The following is an 18218-nucleotide window of genomic DNA, read 5'->3' on the forward strand; positions in this document are numbered from 1 at the left end:
TTCCACACTTCTAGTTCCCAAGAAGTGGGGTTACCCTTCTTCCTATGAGATGCCTTCACCACGGGCCGCATTGACTGAACCTTCAGAGCATCCCTGCTCTTCGGCCACTTTACTGATGGAGAAACCAAGGCATCAAGGGGTGAAGTGAGTTATCCATGATCACAGCGGAGCCCTGGATCAGCCCTGTGGCCCTTCTTGATCTTTCTGGCTTTAGGCAGAGCACCTAGGAAGTGTGAAGCTAAAACAAGTCTCCAAGCCTGAGGGCCCCAGGGCTACATTGAGGATGGACCAGAGTCGGATGGCTGACTGCTGGTCTGTATCCGCAGTGACAGATGGCCAAAGGTTACTTAGAGACAGGTGCTCTCCCAGTTACCAGCCAGCACTGTACCAAAAGAGAAGTCATAAATATCTTTTCTCCCTCGACTGGAGGGTGATGTTCTAGAAGCTACCCTCCCAGAAGGTTGGAACATAGATTGTGGGCTGACTTCAGTTTGAGGAGGGGGATAGGGACTCCTGCTGGGGACCAGCCAGGACAGCATCTCCTACTTGGGCATTCACATTTTTCTTCATGCAATGGGCATCCCTAGATGCTGCCTGCTCCTGTCCCTGTGGTCTATTCTTAGCCCTTGACACAGGTGCTGGCTTGGAGAAGGAGAATCTCCTGGAGAGGCAGTCTGTCTGCTGCTCTGGAGCCATCCTTAATAGCACTCATGACCTTTGGCTCCAGAACACTCCTGCTGTGTCCTGCCAGTCACTGCACAGAAAGGGACAGAGAGAAAGAAGACGATGCATGGGAGCTGAGTAAGGCAGAAAGAGCCATGTGGGCAGAGGAGAAAGCTGGGACTAGGTCAAGTCAATATCTTCTGATATTCAGCCAGTAGCAACAGATGCAGCATTCGAAGTGAGAACAGAAACCTTTAGAACAGCCAGAGATGGGGAGGGAGAGGCAAACTTTGTCACTACATCTTCCTTTCCCTCAGGGAAAGGCTTAGAGAAGCTCTATAAGAAAACGGGCTTGCCTTTTACATTGTTATACATTTCAAAGTTGAGACAGGCACATGTTGACTTAGGATGCTCTTATGAGCTGATAAGGCTGTGGCCTGTGGTTGGATAACCATGACCAATGCCAACTTCCAGAGGCTGGGCTGTAGATGTGAAAGGAAGGCTGCCCAAACTGAGACAGAGCTCAGTTTGAGAAGAGGAGATAGGGTAAGGACATCATGCCCACCTCAGGTCCAGCTGCACCTCGGTGAAAGGACCAAAGGCTGAGCCTAGCTTCCTTCCTGCAGGAAACAATGTTGTGTCTCGAGAAGAGTGGAGCCCAGGAATCGGCAGGTGTTTGATCTGCAGTGCCTAGAACTGCTCCCTGGGAGGCTGGTTGGGTACTTGGGGAAGTTGACTCCTCAGAGTCCTCTCCTTCTCCTATGGATTGTCTTTCCCAGGATTCCCTGGGGCATGCTGAGATTTCCCTGGCAGTTTTCCAAGTGCTACTTGGATCCTTGGAATTACACTGACCTCTCTTCCCTTTACAGCCAAATCTGGTGTGGCTATTTTAGAATTTGCCAATTGCTGTACAAACAGATGCAAGATGACCACCCACAAGCACCTGGCCCAAGACTTAGCACTGCAGAGTACTGGATACACCCTAACCTTATTCTCACCTAGACTCCTTCTCTACACCAGGGACCCAAACCTGCACGCAGCAGCCATCTTGCTCTGCTCCAAAGTAATGGGTAGAAAAATTGTCCTCAGGCCCAGAAGCATCAAGGCCAGGTAGTGAGGCACAGAATAGACAAGGGGGAAAGAAGTCATGAGTTCTTTTAGGGACATGAGGAATTGCAGAGGGAGCTCAGATATGAGTAAAGAAGGGGCACCTGACCTTCCTGGAGCCTCTCGGGAGGAGACCAACATCTGGGTGGTAACAACAGGTCAGGCTGGAGCAAGAATGGAGAAAGTGATGTGACTTGGTGCCTTTAAAAATACCGGTATGCTTTTCTGAGAATTGGATTTGTATTGGTCTGAAGCCTGTAGCATGGAAGGCATATGACCAGGACAGTTGTCCTTGGCACCAGACAGGATCTGCCCTCTTTTAGCCACCCAGGGGCCACTGCTGTTGAGAGGCCACGGGGGCCACAAAGAATTGGGTGATTCTGTGTCTATGGAGTAGGATACAGAGTCCTCCAGGCCATGGGGGGATGTCTCTTCCCTTGATTAGGACACTTATAGGGAAGATGGAGCCTGCTGTCTCCTGGCCCCCAATCTACTTGGGCTTTGTGTATTCCTCGTAACATCCCTGGTTCCAATTATGAGACAAGTCTGACCTGCAGGGAGCCACTTTGTAGAGACAGACTGTGTTTGCGAGATCAGAAATTCTGGGGCAAAGGAGTCAATGGGAGCAGGTTTGATGGGTTTCGATCCCCTTAACTTCCCCTCTCATGTCCTTGAGAGACCTGAAGATTCCCAAGGTAGATCCACCCAAGCTTGGGGGTGGGTGGGTGGAGAGGAGGCTTGCAGAAACTGTTTTCCCAACTCTGGATGCCCCCCAGCCAACACCCACAACGTCTAAGTTTCATGTAAACCTGAACACGTGTGCTTAAGCAGGTGCGCTAAAGATAGAGCGGTCACACAGAGGCGGCAGACTGAAGCCAACGGTGGGATCGAAGAGCGAGAGAAAACAATGGGGACACGTCTAAGACTAGACAAACAAATGTCGTGGCAGAGGGCCGGAGCACACGTGTGGCACTGCACAGCGTCAAGGAAGCCATTACAGTGGCACACAGAGACCCGGACCTGGGACACACAAGAGCTGGGATCGAAGCTGGCCAAAGGAATGCCCTGCCACCCCACAAATGGACTCTTCTTCCCCAGGCTGAGCAGAGCATGGGCTGGAGCTTGGGGACAGAGCCCCAGCAGGTGCAGAAAGACAGAGTGAACAGGTCCTGTAGGGAGCCCCCTTGGGTCACTGCCCTCTCAAGCCATTCCCTCCTTCCCTGGCTCGCTCCCTGCCAGGCAGAGGCAGCCCAGCTGGTCTTCACCTCAGCCCAAGTGTGCTCTGTTGTATCCTGCTTCCCAGAGCAGGGACCAGGTAGGCGCACCCCCCCCCCAGACCCCAGATTAGGGAGGGCCTGCAGAGTTGTGGTAACACATGAGATAAGGGGGTGGGACAAAGGAGGGAGCATTTAGTTTCACATCTAATATATGTTTAAAGGTTTAAGGGTGGGGGAGAAGATTGGGATAAACCATGGAGGGGTGACAAGAAGGGACTTCTTTTGAATAGTTATTTAAAAGAAAATTTTAAAAATTCATCAAACGTAAAAAAAAATTCCTCAGTTTTTAAACTTCTCTTAAGTATAGCTCAGTGTGAGGTCTTGCACCCTGAACAGTTACATCCAGAATTAAAAAGCAATCACACCCACAGACGACAAAGACTAACAGTGTGGACTTAAAAATACTGTGTATGTATATATAGATATATATATATTTACACATATATATCTTTTGCGGAGATATTTTTCTTTTTATGGTTAATTTTCTTTTTTCTTTTTCTTTTAATTTTTTTGTATGCCCAAGTAGAGATAGAATGGTATCAAAATAATACCCTAAAACAGAAATACTCTTGAAAGGAACAGTACCTTCTAAAAAACAAATGTAAATTTTTTACAAATGGTCAGACATACTTGTGACACCTCCAGAAATTCACCTTGGTATAGTGAGAACATAAACAGTGGATTCAAATCCTCCCCGAAGCCACAGGGCCTGAAAGAACAGCCTCTGTTGCTGGGTGGGGACTTGCTCTCCAGGTGGATGACCACACCCAGATGCCACTCACTCCACCTCTCAATCCAGCCCCTCACCATTCCCTCTCCCAGTTACCACAGCAGCTGCCTCAGAGCAATTTTGTGTATTTCTGGCAAGACCTTGCAGCAGGTGTACACACACACACACACACACACACACACACACACACACACACACACAGAGTCCACTCACCCCAAATGCACCAGGCTGAATGAGTCTCAGCCAACCACATTGACAGAAGCACCAGTCTGTGAAATGGGTTGGTTAATACGATTTGACTTTTTTTTTTATATATATATATAGATAGATAGATATTCTAGTGTTCCTCTTTATGTTTTTTTTTCAAAAGCACAAATGAAAAATGAAAAATCCTTTCCAGATCAATTTAAGGCTTCCCACCAAATGAAAAGAGAAGAGGCCTCCCACACTGTCACACGTGACACACACACACCCTTCTCAGCCTTAAAGTGATGGAAGAGATCATTGTCACCAGTCACGGACTCAGTATTGTGCCTTTGAACTGATGTCATTCTTTTTGCTCCCATGCTGAGTTTTATCATTACGGATTCTCTTTGATGGTGTTTATGGACATTTCCTTTGATCTGCTTTTAGAATTTACCAAATTGGGTGTTTGGGGGTTTCATTCTTGTTTTTGTCTTTATGGGAAAACAATGCAATTCTTGCTAGGCAAATGTAAAAATGGCACATAGTCAGCCTTCGAGTAGCTTTTCCGGCCAGTGGAGATCCAAGTAGCCCTTTAGCTTCTGGAAGGCTTTGCAAAAAATGGGGAAGGGGCCAGAGAGACTGAATAAAGAGAGGGGCTTCTATGCCGTTGCTTTTGGTCAATTCATTTGTTTGTTTGTTTGTTTGTTTGTTTTCAATACAAATCATTAGATAGGAAGGGCTGTTTTGGTTTGGTATCTGGTTGTTGTTTTAATTCGGTTGCTTTGTTGGTAGATTTTGTTTCATTTGATTATTTGATTTTTTTCTCTCCTGGTGCAAAAGTTACCAGAGAGCTTCTTTGAGTGAGAAAACATGACAGTACCGAACGAAACTCAGCACCTAAGGGCATAAGGCAGTTGAAGGTTTTTGTTTGTTGTTTTGTTTTGTTTGTTTTGTTTTGTTCTCTCAATCAGCACCAATCCCATAAATGATCTACACTTGGTGTAAAGTAGAAAACTTTTTTTGTTTCTTTCGGAGAGGAGGTAGCTCCCCCTTCTCCACCCTAGGAACTGTAGTGTGGGATTATTATTTTTTTTTTCAATACTGTTTCTTATGTGTAAAAAACAAAAGAAAGGTTTTCTTTTTGTTTTTACTTACAAAACATAGAGAATATCTTTGTGTACATATAGTGACTGGAAAGAAAGCTTATCTGAAGGGGATGTGACTTATTGATCGTTTTGTAGTGTTGGTGGTGGTGGTGTTGGTGGTGGTGGCGGTGGTGGTGGTGGTTCTGTGTATTGGGGGAAGGGAGGGTTATATTTCTTGCAGGCGGCGTTGACCGCAACCAAACTTAAGGTCCCCTTCTCAATCTGGGTCAAGGTGTTCTAGAGTGAAGACTCATACTGCAGCAGCTCATAGAGCAGAGGCCCATCTCGGTAGCGAATGCCCACTGCGGTGGGGGTGACGTACTGCAGGATGTTAATAGTCCTCCGCAGCCTCCTGTCTACAAAGTGCGCATCCCAGGCTGGGTACCGCTTTCTTGGCATGTCAATCTTAATCAGGGGCCCTTCTGGGTGGTAAGGACGCCCTGACGGGGTGGAGGGCCCCATGGGTCTCACTTGGAATACAGGCAGGCAGGTATCAGCCGTGAGGTCCTCCTGCTGTTCCGTCACGGCTCTGGTGGGAGTGACCTGGGTTCCCCGGTACCCAGGGGTCTGAGGTGCCATGGGCTCAACATCGGGGGGCAAAGGGATGCCCCAGAGCAGCTCGGCACAACAGGAGCTGGCAAAGACCTTAGCCCGCGGCCCCATGGGATGCAACACGCCATAGTATAAGAGCATGAGCGCAATCCCAGCCACAAAGCTAACGAAGACACAACACAGTGCTGGAACGGCATAGGAGTCAGTGCTCTCCGGGTTTCTGTAAAAATACCAAAGGAACGTCAAGGCAGCATTCTCGGTCAAGACTATCGTATAGTATGCGAACATTCGGTATCGAGTCCGCCCTTCCTTGACGTTAAACCAGCAGAAAATGTACACGATCCCTACCACCATGTTGAAGAGGATCTCCTCCCACTTGGACATGCAGAAGTCTGTCCCTCCATGGATGATCCAGAAGGCCATGGCGCACCAATGCACTACCACGAAGATCCCGAAATACAGCTGGAAGATGGAAGCAAAGAGGGCGAAAGAGATAACTCGGGATGAGATGGTGAAGAGGCGCCAGAAGAGGTGGATGAGGGCCCCTCTGTAACTCATGCTCTTCTTGTCGTCCCTGGAGTCCCGCAGCAGCTTGTGATAGGAGGCTAGCACCCAAGCCAGGGACATCAGGGAAGTCACAGAGGAGACACCTGCCAAAAAGACACAAACCCACACAGTTAAAACCTCGCATAGCTACTGCGGACACAGCGGAACTCCTGGCTGAGGAGACGCCCCCACACACAATCTAGAGGAGGAAGGAGAGAGAAAATCAGGCACTGGACCAGAGTCCCAGCTGCTTCCTACACTGACAACCGTGGGCAGGTCTGAAGTCGGTTTCAACAACCCTGTTTGCAACTTGAGAATCTTGCGGCTCAGGAGCAGAGTGGAGAGGCCCTGCTTGGCCTGGAGTTGGGAAATGGGGCAACATCTGTGACGAGTGGACCCACTCACTCTCCACCTGAAGGGTCCTTGTTGCATGTGGATGCATGCATGGCCAGTGCGGGTGTCCCGAGAACCTACAGATGTGGCGTTAGGTTTGTGAAAGCTTACTGACAACCGCCCTAGCTCAAGCTCCTCCCTCGATCATTCTTTCTGTGAAAGGACTGGGTTTTGGCTTGCTCAAGGTCCCCAGTGCCCTTTTCCAGACCTCCTTCCACTTGGCCTTCTCCTTAATCAGCCATCTAAACCCATCGTGGGATGCCCTTGCCCCTCAGCTGGCCACCTGTGTCACTCTATTGGCCTCTGTTCGCATTCTTCTTGCTTTCTCAGCTGCCCTTGCCCAGGTCCTCTGGAGGTTTTCCCTTGCCATGTGGTCCTCCCTCCTCTGGTCTCCCAGGTTAGAAGGGACCTCCTGCTTTGGAAGTACTCCTTCCATGGGTTTGGTGATGTTTTCCAGGGCCTCTGTGGTTCATCCTCCAGCAAATCCTCCAACATCAAAGACTCTGGGAGCTTGGATGTCTCTGACCCCTGAAAGCACTCAAATTTCTCAGCAATTTTCTAACGTTGCTGAATTGATGTTTGTGAACAAATCAAATGAAATGGCAATGGTAGCCACTGGTTATGATCCAATCCACCCGTGAACAAGGAGTCATCCACCAAGCATGGTTGCATAATGTCCCCTCACACAGGATTCCTCCATCATCCCCAAATTCCTCATGCCTAGCCCAAGTGAGCATCTAGCACCTCCTTGTATGATCCTTCCTAAAATTCAGAACTAAATGCAACTTGAGGCCCAGCTATCATCCCATTGATGGTCTCCTTAACAAACTGTCTAATCTCACAAGCATGACTCTGCTATTACTGTCTTCCAAGAAGAAATCAGTGCTGCACTACCCATTAGTGTTAACATCAGATCCAGGCACTCAAGGGACCAAGAAAGATGCCTCAATCCTTTCACTTGGGTCCCTGCACACTATCTCAAAATGATCCAAATTTCAAGGAGGAACCAAAGTCCTTCTGCTTGCTGGGTCCAGAATTATGATCCTGCCCACCTCACAAATCTCCCTCCTTGCCTCCTCTCTGGGTCTCAGAGAGTAAAATAGTATGCCAGGAGCCATAGCAACCCCAGCATGTGGGCAGCACACAGAGAGCATTGAACATCTGGATGTCTGAGTGCCACCAGGAGCATATGCTGCTGCTCATGTCAATGATGATACAAAACAAACAGGAGGGATGAGGCATGAACCCAACTTCTCCATGGAAACCAATCAAAAAAATATCTTGAGAGCAGTGATGGTGGATGTTCATCCAACTTCTCTGGAAAGTTCTATAACGAATACTTGAATGCCTTGCCTACTTGTCCTACACACAAGGCATCTGGTCTGCATCCCAGAGATCACCCATGGTTTGTGATCCGAACATTTGGAGACAGGTTGTGTCCTCGCTGATAGGTTGAAGTAGGAAGAGCACCATGGTCTCATCTCAGAACCTCAGTTATTTCTCACTTGGTAAAGTCTGGACTTGCCACGTGGCTTATGGAAGAGGAGTTCCTCATACTTGCTTCCCAATCTGCTCATCCCCCAGCAAGCCTTGCCCACGATGACCCTGAGGACCAGTGGCCATGCAATATAGGATAGCATTCATCCTGCTACCCAGTGCTGCTTGCTGATGCTGTCTCTTCTCCATCTTGTCCTTTTGACAGCTGGAGTGTTTAAAGCTCCCAAGGTCATTTGTAATGAAGGTCATTGGCCTGCTTCAGTGGCAGAACCTGTTCTGCTTCCTGGCCATGGACTCCTTGGGGCTTGGAATGACAGGCTTTGTCTTTGGGAGTACAAAGAGGCCCCTAAATCAAAAGGCATGCTAGAGCCTGGGAGTGGGTGTGGCAGGCAGGTAAGGGGTGTGAAGCTGGCCTCATAGCCACACAGAGCAGGGATCGAGGAAGGAGGAGGGTGGCCTGGAGATGTCCAAACCCTCACTCCTACTACTTTTAGTTCCCCACATCACCATAAGGTCCAACTATACTCAAGGCTCCATCACATCTCTTTCATCCAAAGTTGGTGGTGGCCTTAGTCCATCTCACTGAAGAGCTAAGAAAATCCGGGCTCATAAGACTCCATGCAGGAAGTAGGTTTCTCCCTGGATGTTCACCAGACAGTGACCTTTATCCCCCATGGGCTTAAGAGCCAATGGCACAGGTATCAGATAGACCTATTTTCAACTCATCCCCAAGGAACTCATCCAGACTCAGTTGCAACACTGGACACATCACTGTCAATTGATGGAGTAAATGTTCATGGCTTGTACAGGCCACACCCACATCTTTTCTTTGAATAAAGCTTGTGGCCTCTCAAATCCGTGGAACCATTAGTTCAACTGATGGCAAGCCATTAGCTGAGGGCAGCCAGATGATGTAGGAGAATACAGATATGGATTAAAAACCAGTACAGAAGATGGGCTTCCCCTGTGTTATAATACTCATGGTCAATGCCCAGCTGTCCAGGAAAACACGGGCATGACCCTCTGAAGACCAACATTTAATTCCTAACCTTTTTAGGAGGACCATGTGGAGGCTGTACTGGTAATGGGCTGAATTGGGTCCTCCCTAGATCTCTGTGTTGAAGTCTTTACCCCTCGTACCTAGGAAAGTGGAGATGGGTTTTTGTCTTGCTTCTCACACAGTGCCTCATCTTGTCACCCGGGTTGGCCTCAAACTCACAATCTTCCTATTTCAGCCTCTTGAGTGCTGGGATTCCAGACATTTGCCACCCCATCCAGCTCAACTGAGATGGGTCATTACAGAGCAGGTTAAAGCAAACCGAGATGATAAGGGTAACCCTAATTCAGCATGACTAGCATCCTCATAAGAAGAGGAGGCCAAAAAGAGACCCTGGGGACACAAAAACACAGAGAAGGACCACATGAGGACCTGGCAAAGGACCTGGAATCTAAGGAGAGAAGCCTCAAGAGAAGCTGCCCATTGACATCTTGATCCAGAATTCCTGTCTCTTGAACCATGAGGAGGTCATTTTTGCTATGCTATTCAGCCTGTGGCACTCTGTGATGGTGGCCCTGCTAAACTAATGTAGTTTTCTATTTAATTTTTTTAAATTTATTTTGTGTGTGTGTGTGTGTGTGTGTGTGTGTGTGTGTGTGTGTGTGTGTGCCTGCTTGTCTGTATGTGTACCATGTGTGTACAGACACCTAGGGAGGCCAGAAGAGGGCACCAGAACCCCTGTAATACAGTTACAGGTAGTATGGGTGCTGGGAACCCAACCCAGGTTCTCTCCAAGAGTAGCAAGTACTTTAACCACTGAGAAATCTCTCCAGCCCCTTAATTAATTTTTTTTTTGGTTTGTTTTTTTGAGACAGGGTTTCTCTGTCTAGCTCTGACTGTCCTGGAACTCACTCTGTAGACCAGGCTGGCCTCGAACTCACTGAGATCTGCCTGCCTCTGCCTCTCTGAGTGCCAGGATTAAAGGCATGCACCACCACCGCCCAGCTTCATTTTTTTTTTTTTTTAAAAGGACATTTAAGAAAATGTTCCAAATCATGCACCTAGCAGGAAACTAGACACAAGATTGGACCTTGAAAGTGACCCATGCTATAAAGCTCTTAGACACTGCTGGTCTTTGTGAGGGGCTGGGTGAATGGTGGAAAAGTAGGCGCGGAGATTTGAATCTTGCTGCAGTAGAAGAGAATGTAATGTAGGCTCTGTGGGAACCAATGGGAGGCTCTTAAAGCCCCTTCAGCCTCCCTCAGGAGACTAATACCCAGATCGCTGTGTGAAAATAGTGACCCTCACAGAATCCGTTGTGGCCACTGTCCTACCAGATGATTAATCTGAGGCTACAGTGTGCTCTCTTACCCGCAGGAAGTGCAGGTTCATCCTCCCTGGGAAGATTTCCATCCCTGAGGTCAACCCAAACATCAGTGTTTCCCTGGGCAATACGAGCTCACAGGAGAGTCTCGAGGCCCCAGGAAACTGCCTAGCTAGACCTGGGACTATTATCCAAGGTTTCTTCTCACCCAGAGCTTGGCCACTTGGTGCATGGCAGAGATCAGGCCAGAGACTGTTAAATGCTTTGTGTTTAGCTATGACAAGTTCCCAGCAGGGAGCTTCATGGCTCACTCACTGCCCTGGTGCGGAGCAGGAAGTAAGCTTGTGGCCCACATGGCAATTGTCCCCACAAACACTCCAGAATAGCCAGTAGCTGCTCCCTGGAGACCCACAGCCCGCAGGCAGCAAGGAGAAATGAATCACAGGACCTTGAAGCTATAGACTTGCCCAGGCTTCCAAACCTCTGCATGGTTAGCCTGCTATGACTGACGGGCCACATCCCTCCAGCCCAGCTGTGGTTCTTAGATGGCCTTCAAGGTTCCACTCAATCTAGACTGCCTCAGAATTACACATGCACCTGCCAGCTCCCCACATGCACCTCCCAGGAGTCCATCTCCAGAAGGCTCAGATATAGGTTCTGGTGGTATGGAGGCCTCCATAAGTCCCTTTTTCCTCTCCGGAGTCCAGCTGTGCCAACCCCTCCAGGACCACTACACCCCAGGGCATTGTCTCTGCTTGAGGTCTTCACACTTTGCGGCCATATGTTACCTCACTGAGACCTTTACTCAGAGATCAGCTTCTTACCCCCCCAAACACCACATTCAAAACAACCTTCACCCCCCATGTCTTCCTCCTTCCCCATTTATTCGCTGCCATGTCATACACAAATGCTAAATCTCCTCTGCTGCTTTGCTTGTGAGTAAAGGTTAGCTCCCAAGAGCAGGGCTGACTTTGAGGAATTTCTCTAGAATTTATGCACAAAATCTGCCTGTTTTTTTTTTTTTTTTTTTTTTTTTTTTTTTTTTTTTTTTTAACCATGCAAGGGTCCCCAGCTAGCTTCAGATTCTGCAACATGTACCCCCAGGGAAGAAGCTTGATCCAGTCAGCTTTCACAATCTCCTACTTGTTAACTGTGGGAAGGGGTGCTCCTGGGGAAGCCCCAACCTGTGTCTCTGTATTTCAGGAAGAATTGCTTGGAAACAGAAGAAAGAGAAAGGGTACCACCTGTACTGAAGGCTTCCAAAGCATCGAGTGCTATGCCAAACCCTGAGTTATTTCACTCATTTGGAATAATAATCTCTAACTGCCTATTAGTGTCTCCATTTCACAGACCTCATGCTCAGAGAGCATGGTTTCTGGGCTCAGCAGGCCTTTGTTCTGACGCTTTGAGATTTGTGGTCTTACTGCCCCTGGAGAGGTCAGGTAATTCCCAAGGATAGCAGGCTTTGCCTGAGAGCAAGCTTTCCAATCTCAGCATAAAAGACCACCTCTTCTAGAAACGGTCACCCTCTGGTCCACCTGCCAACTGCCCTTATCACCCCAAGCCAGGGACAAACAGAACATTGCCCTCTGAGTAGAGGAGCGCACATGATTCACACCAGCCATCCCTGAACTGCTCTGCCTACTTACCTGCCTGCTGTTCCTGTGGAAGCCACAGTAAGAGCCCTTGGCAATCTTCTCCCTTCCTGCCTCCCTCAATCTCTGCCTCCTGTTTGCCACAAGGCTCCCTGTACTACACCCCAGGGCACCATGAGCTTCTCTTTCTGGATCTGGGAATTACAAACTCTTTCTTTTTGTGTGCGTATATGTGTTCACAAATGTACATGTGTGTGGGTACATATGTGTGTGGACAGAGGTTGCTTTCAGGTGTCTTCCTCCATCACATTATTATTATTGTTGTTGTTGTTGAGTCTTTCACTCAACCTAGAGCATACCAATTGGTGAGGCTGGCTGATGAGCAAACCCTGGGGGTCCTCCCATCTGTTTCCCCAATGCTGGGAATGAACCACCATGTGCGACTTTTTACATGAGTGCCAGGTAAACTCAAGTCCTCAAGCTTGCAGAAGAAGCATGTTACCAACTGAGCCATCTCCCCAGCCCCACTCACGGTCTTCAGTTGCACTTGTCTCCTGATGTGCTGCTGCCTCGCCATGCTTGGATCATCATGAATTATATTCCTTAAGATAGTTAAACTACCGAGCTGGAGAGATGGCTCAGCGGTTAAGAGCACTGGCTGTTCTTCCAGAGGTCCTGAGTTCAATTCCCAGCAACCACAGGGTGGCTCACAACCATCCGTAAAGAGATCTGGTGCCCTCTTCTGGCCTGCAGGTGTATATGCAGGCAGAACACTGTATACATAATAAACAAATAAATCTTTAAAAAAAAACCATCAGTTTTTAACTATCAGTTAAACTATCAGACAACTAATCTAGTAAGCTATTGGGTAGGAAGGTGCAAGCCTGAGACGCCTAACTCCTAAATCCCAATTGCCTTGGGCTACAATCCAAAAAACATCCAGTAGTTTTCTTCCCCATAGGGCCAGGCTCGGGACTTGGTGAGCCAAGCTGCTCTCTGAGGCAGGAAGGCAGCATGCTTTTGACATGAGCTCCAGAGCCAGCCAAGAGCTGCCCCTTCCCTCAAAGAGATGCTGGGCTCATGCCCACCCTTTCAACTGTGAGAAGTCCATGATGATTGAGAGAGGAAGGAAAATGGCCATGACAGGGCTTGGCTAACACCCAGCACAGAGAAAAGCTGGATGCACATGAGTGCATGCAAACAGACACATAAGCTGCATGTATGTACCATTCTATCTTGACGTCTTGCTGTTGCCTCAGCCTAGATAGATTTTTTTTTCCTGCTTTCTTTGCTTGCCCACCTCCTACTCATTCTAAGAGTTCAGCATGGGCATTGCCTCCTCCTTGGACACCCACTGGGATGCACAATGGAAAATCACGTTTGACCCTGCCACAGCATCCCAAACATTGTCCCTCCACTGCTTCTACTTCAAAACCACTTTCTGCAGACTGTTCAGCCCACTCCATCCCTGAACTATGACTTCCCTTTGGACAGAACTGGTTTTTGATCTCCGTGTGCGTGTGTGTGTGTGTGTGTGTGTGTGTGTGTGTGTGTGTGTGTGTATGTGTGTGTGTGTGTACATGGTCATGTGTGCCTGTACACATATATGGATGCATATGCATGGGTGTATATATGCATGTGGAGGTTCCGAGTTGACACTGGGCATCTTTTTTAACCACTCTCCACCTTCGTTTTTATTTTATTTTATTTTTTATTTTTTTATTTCCCCCCACCCCCACGCCCCTCTCCACCTTAGTTTTAACACAGGATCTCTCACTGAACCTGGAGCTCCTTACTCAGCCAGACTGGCTGGCCAGTGAGCTCCAGGGATCTTCCCATTTCTGCCTCCCCGGTGCTACAATTTCAGGCATGGACTGCTGTGCCTGGCTTTTGTTTTTTAATATAGGTGCTGGAGCTCAAACGTGACTTGCTGGGCCATCCCACTAACCTCGACTTTTACTTTTGAGTGGAGAAAAGCTGTCTTACCTACTCCTACAGGTTCTGTGCCAGCAGAATAGTGCCCAACATGATTCTTGAGCAAACGCCTTACACACGCTGTTTCATAAGCTAAGCCAAAAATGCAAGTTCTGATAACAAAGCCACTGATTCCCTGGCCAAGGTGGACACCTGGAATTCTCGGAGACTAGTGGGCCCAGTGGTCTTAATTGCTCATTAAAATGTACCTTCCCCACAATTTCCGTTTACTTCAGTTTCCTGTGACTAAGGGAACAAAGGACCACGTGTGTCCTGGCAGAAAACAAGCACATTTATCTCTGCACAGTTCTGGAGGTCAGGGTCTGATTTCTGAAGCGTTGGCAGGGCTGAGTGCCAGCTGGAGGCACCAGGGAAAATCTGCTTCCTTGCCTCTCAACTTCTGGAGCTGCCCACATCCCTTGGCTGGTGGCCCCTTTCTCTGTCTTCAAATTCAGCGGTGTGGCATCTTCATGACTTTCTTTCAGCTTTCCCTGACACATTCCCCTCTGTCGCGCTGGCCTGCCTCCCTCCGATCAGGTACCACCAGGTGATCAGATTCATCTTCTTAGTGCAGGGCTCTTCATGGAATCACCAAAGCCCATTTTACATGAATCGTGACAGCTATAGGTTCAACATTAGGAGGCAGACCGACCCCGGTGGCAAACCATACTCGGCCAATGTTTATCATCACCCTCTAATAGCCAGACAGTTATCCCCAGTGGGGTGATTTTGTCCCATACTGGGTGTTAGGTAGTGTCTGGGGGATATTTTTGGTTCTTGTAACTCAGGATACCGGTATTGCTGCCACCTGGTAGGTGGAGACGAAAGAGGCTTCCAAATACCCCGCAGTGAACAAGGCAGCCCCCGACGAAGAATCATCTGCCCCTAGATCTAATCACACTGAGGTTGAGATCTGATATAGGACTTTCCCACATCCTTCCGTGTTCTATGAAAGTCAAACAAATAGCACCTGGCACCAGGGATGGGTGGTCACTCTGAAAGAGGGAGGTCCATGAGTGTGGACACAGGCCAGGGCACTACAAACTGTCTCTTGGCTCTGATAAATAGTGCAGATTCTCCTGATGGTAATTTGTTGTGGTTTTGGTTTTTAAGACAGGGTCTCTCTACATAGTCCTGGCTGTCCTGGAACTCATTATGTAGATTATGTAGACCAGGCTGCCTCCCAAGTGCTAAGATTAAAGGCGTGCGCCACCATGCCCAGTGATTTTTCTTTCTTTCCTTCTTTTTTCTCTGATAGTAATATTGGTTATCAATATTTGAGGAGACTGGAAAATCACCATGAGGCAAGTCACTGTGCATGTCTGTCAGAGAGTTTCTAGACGGGGTTAATTAAAGTGGGAAGGCCCATCCTTAGTGAGCAGCACCGTGTTACAGGCTGAGGTCCCAGACGGAATCAAAAGGAGAAAATAGGTTGATCGTCAGTATTCATCTCACTCTACCTCCTGACAGCAGATGCAGTGATTAACACCCCTGCAACCATGCTACCCCACCGTGATGGACTCGACCCTCAGACTGTGAGCCAGAGCCAAGCCTTCCTTCCTCAAGCTGCCTTCGTCTGGCATTTGGTCACAGCAAACAGGCAAACAACTAATGAAGTTCCTAGGAAGGAGCCATCACCCTGTCTTAGCCACAGACCCTCCTTGTGTTTCCCCTATGGCCAACAAAGCCGGAGGAGGTGGGAAACACCCATGGAGCTCTTCTGGGCATCGGGGTTCATTGAGTTGCCCAGAGGGCCACCCTGGGAACATGGTGCACCCCAGGGAGGGCGCGGCTCTCCCCTCAAAGAGTTTGAAGGTCAAATAGCAGCATGTAAAGCACCCAGCAGAAGAGCTAGATGCACCTTCTGTTTCCCTGGACACTCCCTCCTAAGACATTGTCAGAAATATCAAAATACCATCTCCACAGCCAGCCGAATAAAGGCAAGCCTCCGAGACTCTAAAACAAATGTCAGCTACTCAGCTGCATGGTTGGGGCTTGTGGGAGCCTGGATCTGCTTGGCTGGAACACATGAAGAAGGCCCTCTTCATCTGCCCTCCCTGAGGAATCTAGCAAACCCCTTCTCACTGAGCAAAGAACTAGACCACACCCAACCCCTCCCACCCCTGTCCCTCCCAAACACAATGGCATTTGAATGGAATCAGAGAGATATCCTGGAAGGAACATGGGCTCTGCCACAGACATCTAGCTTGGGTAAAGCCTATAGCCTCGGGCAATGAAGCTACTTAAGACTTAATTTCTCTTCTGTAAGCCAAGGGTAAAAATACAGACCTTGAATATACAATGAATAATGAATCTTTCCTTTTATATAACTGTGCGTACATAGATATACTATTTCTACATACATACACACATATATATATATATAGCATGCATAAGTATATGAACCAAATATATATAGAATGCTTATAAAGAGTATAAGCATATGTTGTCTTCATATATATATATACATATATATCTTCCATATGTTCTCGAAGTTATATTCATGTACCTATTTATTTTTGCCTGTATCCACTAGAACATGAGCCCTCAGAGAACAGAGACCTCTCTGCTTTGCCCATCACAGTACCCTGAGCCCAGTACTGGGAAGTCTTTATCCCGTTGACATCCTCTGTGAGTGACTGCAGAGAACATTATTCCTGATACAGAAAGGCGGGAACACAGCTTAGAGAGAGGCTGAGTGTTGGGAACCTTTTTTTATTTTATTTATTTATTTATTTTTTCCCCCCCTGGGACCTAAGTCCTTGACACCTGGAAAAACTAGGTATGCCTTTGATGGCACAGGATCAGTATCAGCTATTGTACTGGGTGCTTCTTTGGTATCAAGAGTAGAAGGGGGATAGAAGAGGTTGGCTGCAGTTTGCAAAGGATCACTGAGAGAGAGTGATGGAACGACCCCCCCCCCCCAGGGACGCAGCTCCCTGAGGACGGGTGCTAAGCAAGGTCAGCGCTCGGTGCTCACAGGGGACAGCACCTTTCTTCTAGGTGACAGTCTCCAGACCACCCAGGGGACAAGTAAGGGCCAGCTCAGAGCGCTTGGCAGCGGGAAGCCCTTGCCCCAGGGCACTGCGATCCTTCCTTGGAATCTTCAGGGTGACTCCGTAGAAGCTCACTCTGCGGCCGCTCTCCTGGACTGTGCCACAAGGCTCGGAAGTCCTGCTTCTGATGTGTGCATCTGGCCTCACGGTTGAGTAGCACGACTTGAAGACTTTCCCCACTTCCTCCTCTTTAGCAGCAGAGAAGGCCAGAGTGCAGAGACACTTTGGGAATCCCTGCTGCCCTCACTCCCATGGCTGATGCCCAAAGGAGAGCTGAGAGTCTGCCTGGCACCCCTCCCGGTGGCCAAGCCAATGGACCTCGCTAGCGCCACTCCTTGTCTTCTCTATGTGGGCTTCTACCGCAGAGCTGAGCTGTGCAAGCACAGCTTCCCACCTGCCCCATGAGGACCCCGGGGTGCTAGGGACATAGACCGAGGTGACCCCATTCTTTCTGGCCTTTGCTGTTAGGGGCCCGATTGCATTTCAGACACAGGGAGCCCCCTTGCCCTCGGTCCTCGACCCTGGGTCCTCCTGAATTCCGCAACACACTTTCCCACGTTCACTGAAGTTCTCTCTCTTGCACTTCTTGTCACCAAGGTGACCTGGTGACCTCACGAGCTTCCCTCGCCACCCCACTAAAAGCTATGGGGAGTTCTGCTGCCTTTTCCATCTTTCCTCCTGGCTTCATTGCTCTCTTTCAGGCTCCTAGCACTCCCTAAGAGAGAAAATTAAATGTTTGCTTTATCATTCATTTACATGGCCCTCCGGCTTCATGAAGGAATGCGACATGAGTGTGTTCTGATTCCTGATGTATCTGTCCCCAGCTCTGACACCACGCCAGGCATACAGGAGGTGATTAATAACTACCTCCCCCGCCAAAGGAAGGAATGAAGATCCAGTTGCAGTTGCTGCTCAGGTTTCTGAACTTGCTGCCCTCCGCATCTTCTCCCAGCATCCTCCTTGACTCCTGAGCTGGATCGGGAAGCCTAGGCCAGTGGGACTACATCCCAGTGTCTGACACAAAAACACATCAAAATGGCCAAAGACCATTTTATCTGCATTGATCAGCAAGATAAATTTAGCTTGCTTTTCTTTGATTTTTCTCTAAGTCTCTCTCCTCTTCTCAGTTGTCAAGAGTAACCAGAGCTGAAAGGGCTACCCTGAGGCAGGGGACAC

At 48.6% G+C, this 18218-nt stretch overlaps 1 protein-coding gene across 1 annotated transcript in view; it reads right to left on the reverse strand.

Moving 5' to 3' along the window:
- Window positions 1-201: 201 nt before the first annotated feature.
- Xkr6 (XK related 6) overlaps window positions 202-18218 on the reverse strand; it is a 225335-nt gene continuing 207318 nt past the window's right edge. The window contains 1 exon segment of the mRNA XM_028884160.2: window positions 202-6310. Coding sequence (XP_028739993.1) covers window positions 5346-6310 — 965 coding nt within the window. The 3' untranslated portion in view covers window positions 202-5345.

The sequence above is a fragment of the Peromyscus leucopus genome, chromosome 9, assembly GCF_004664715.2.
Source record: "Peromyscus leucopus breed LL Stock chromosome 9, UCI_PerLeu_2.1, whole genome shotgun sequence".
Classification (NCBI taxonomy): domain Eukaryota; kingdom Metazoa; phylum Chordata; class Mammalia; order Rodentia; family Cricetidae; genus Peromyscus; species Peromyscus leucopus.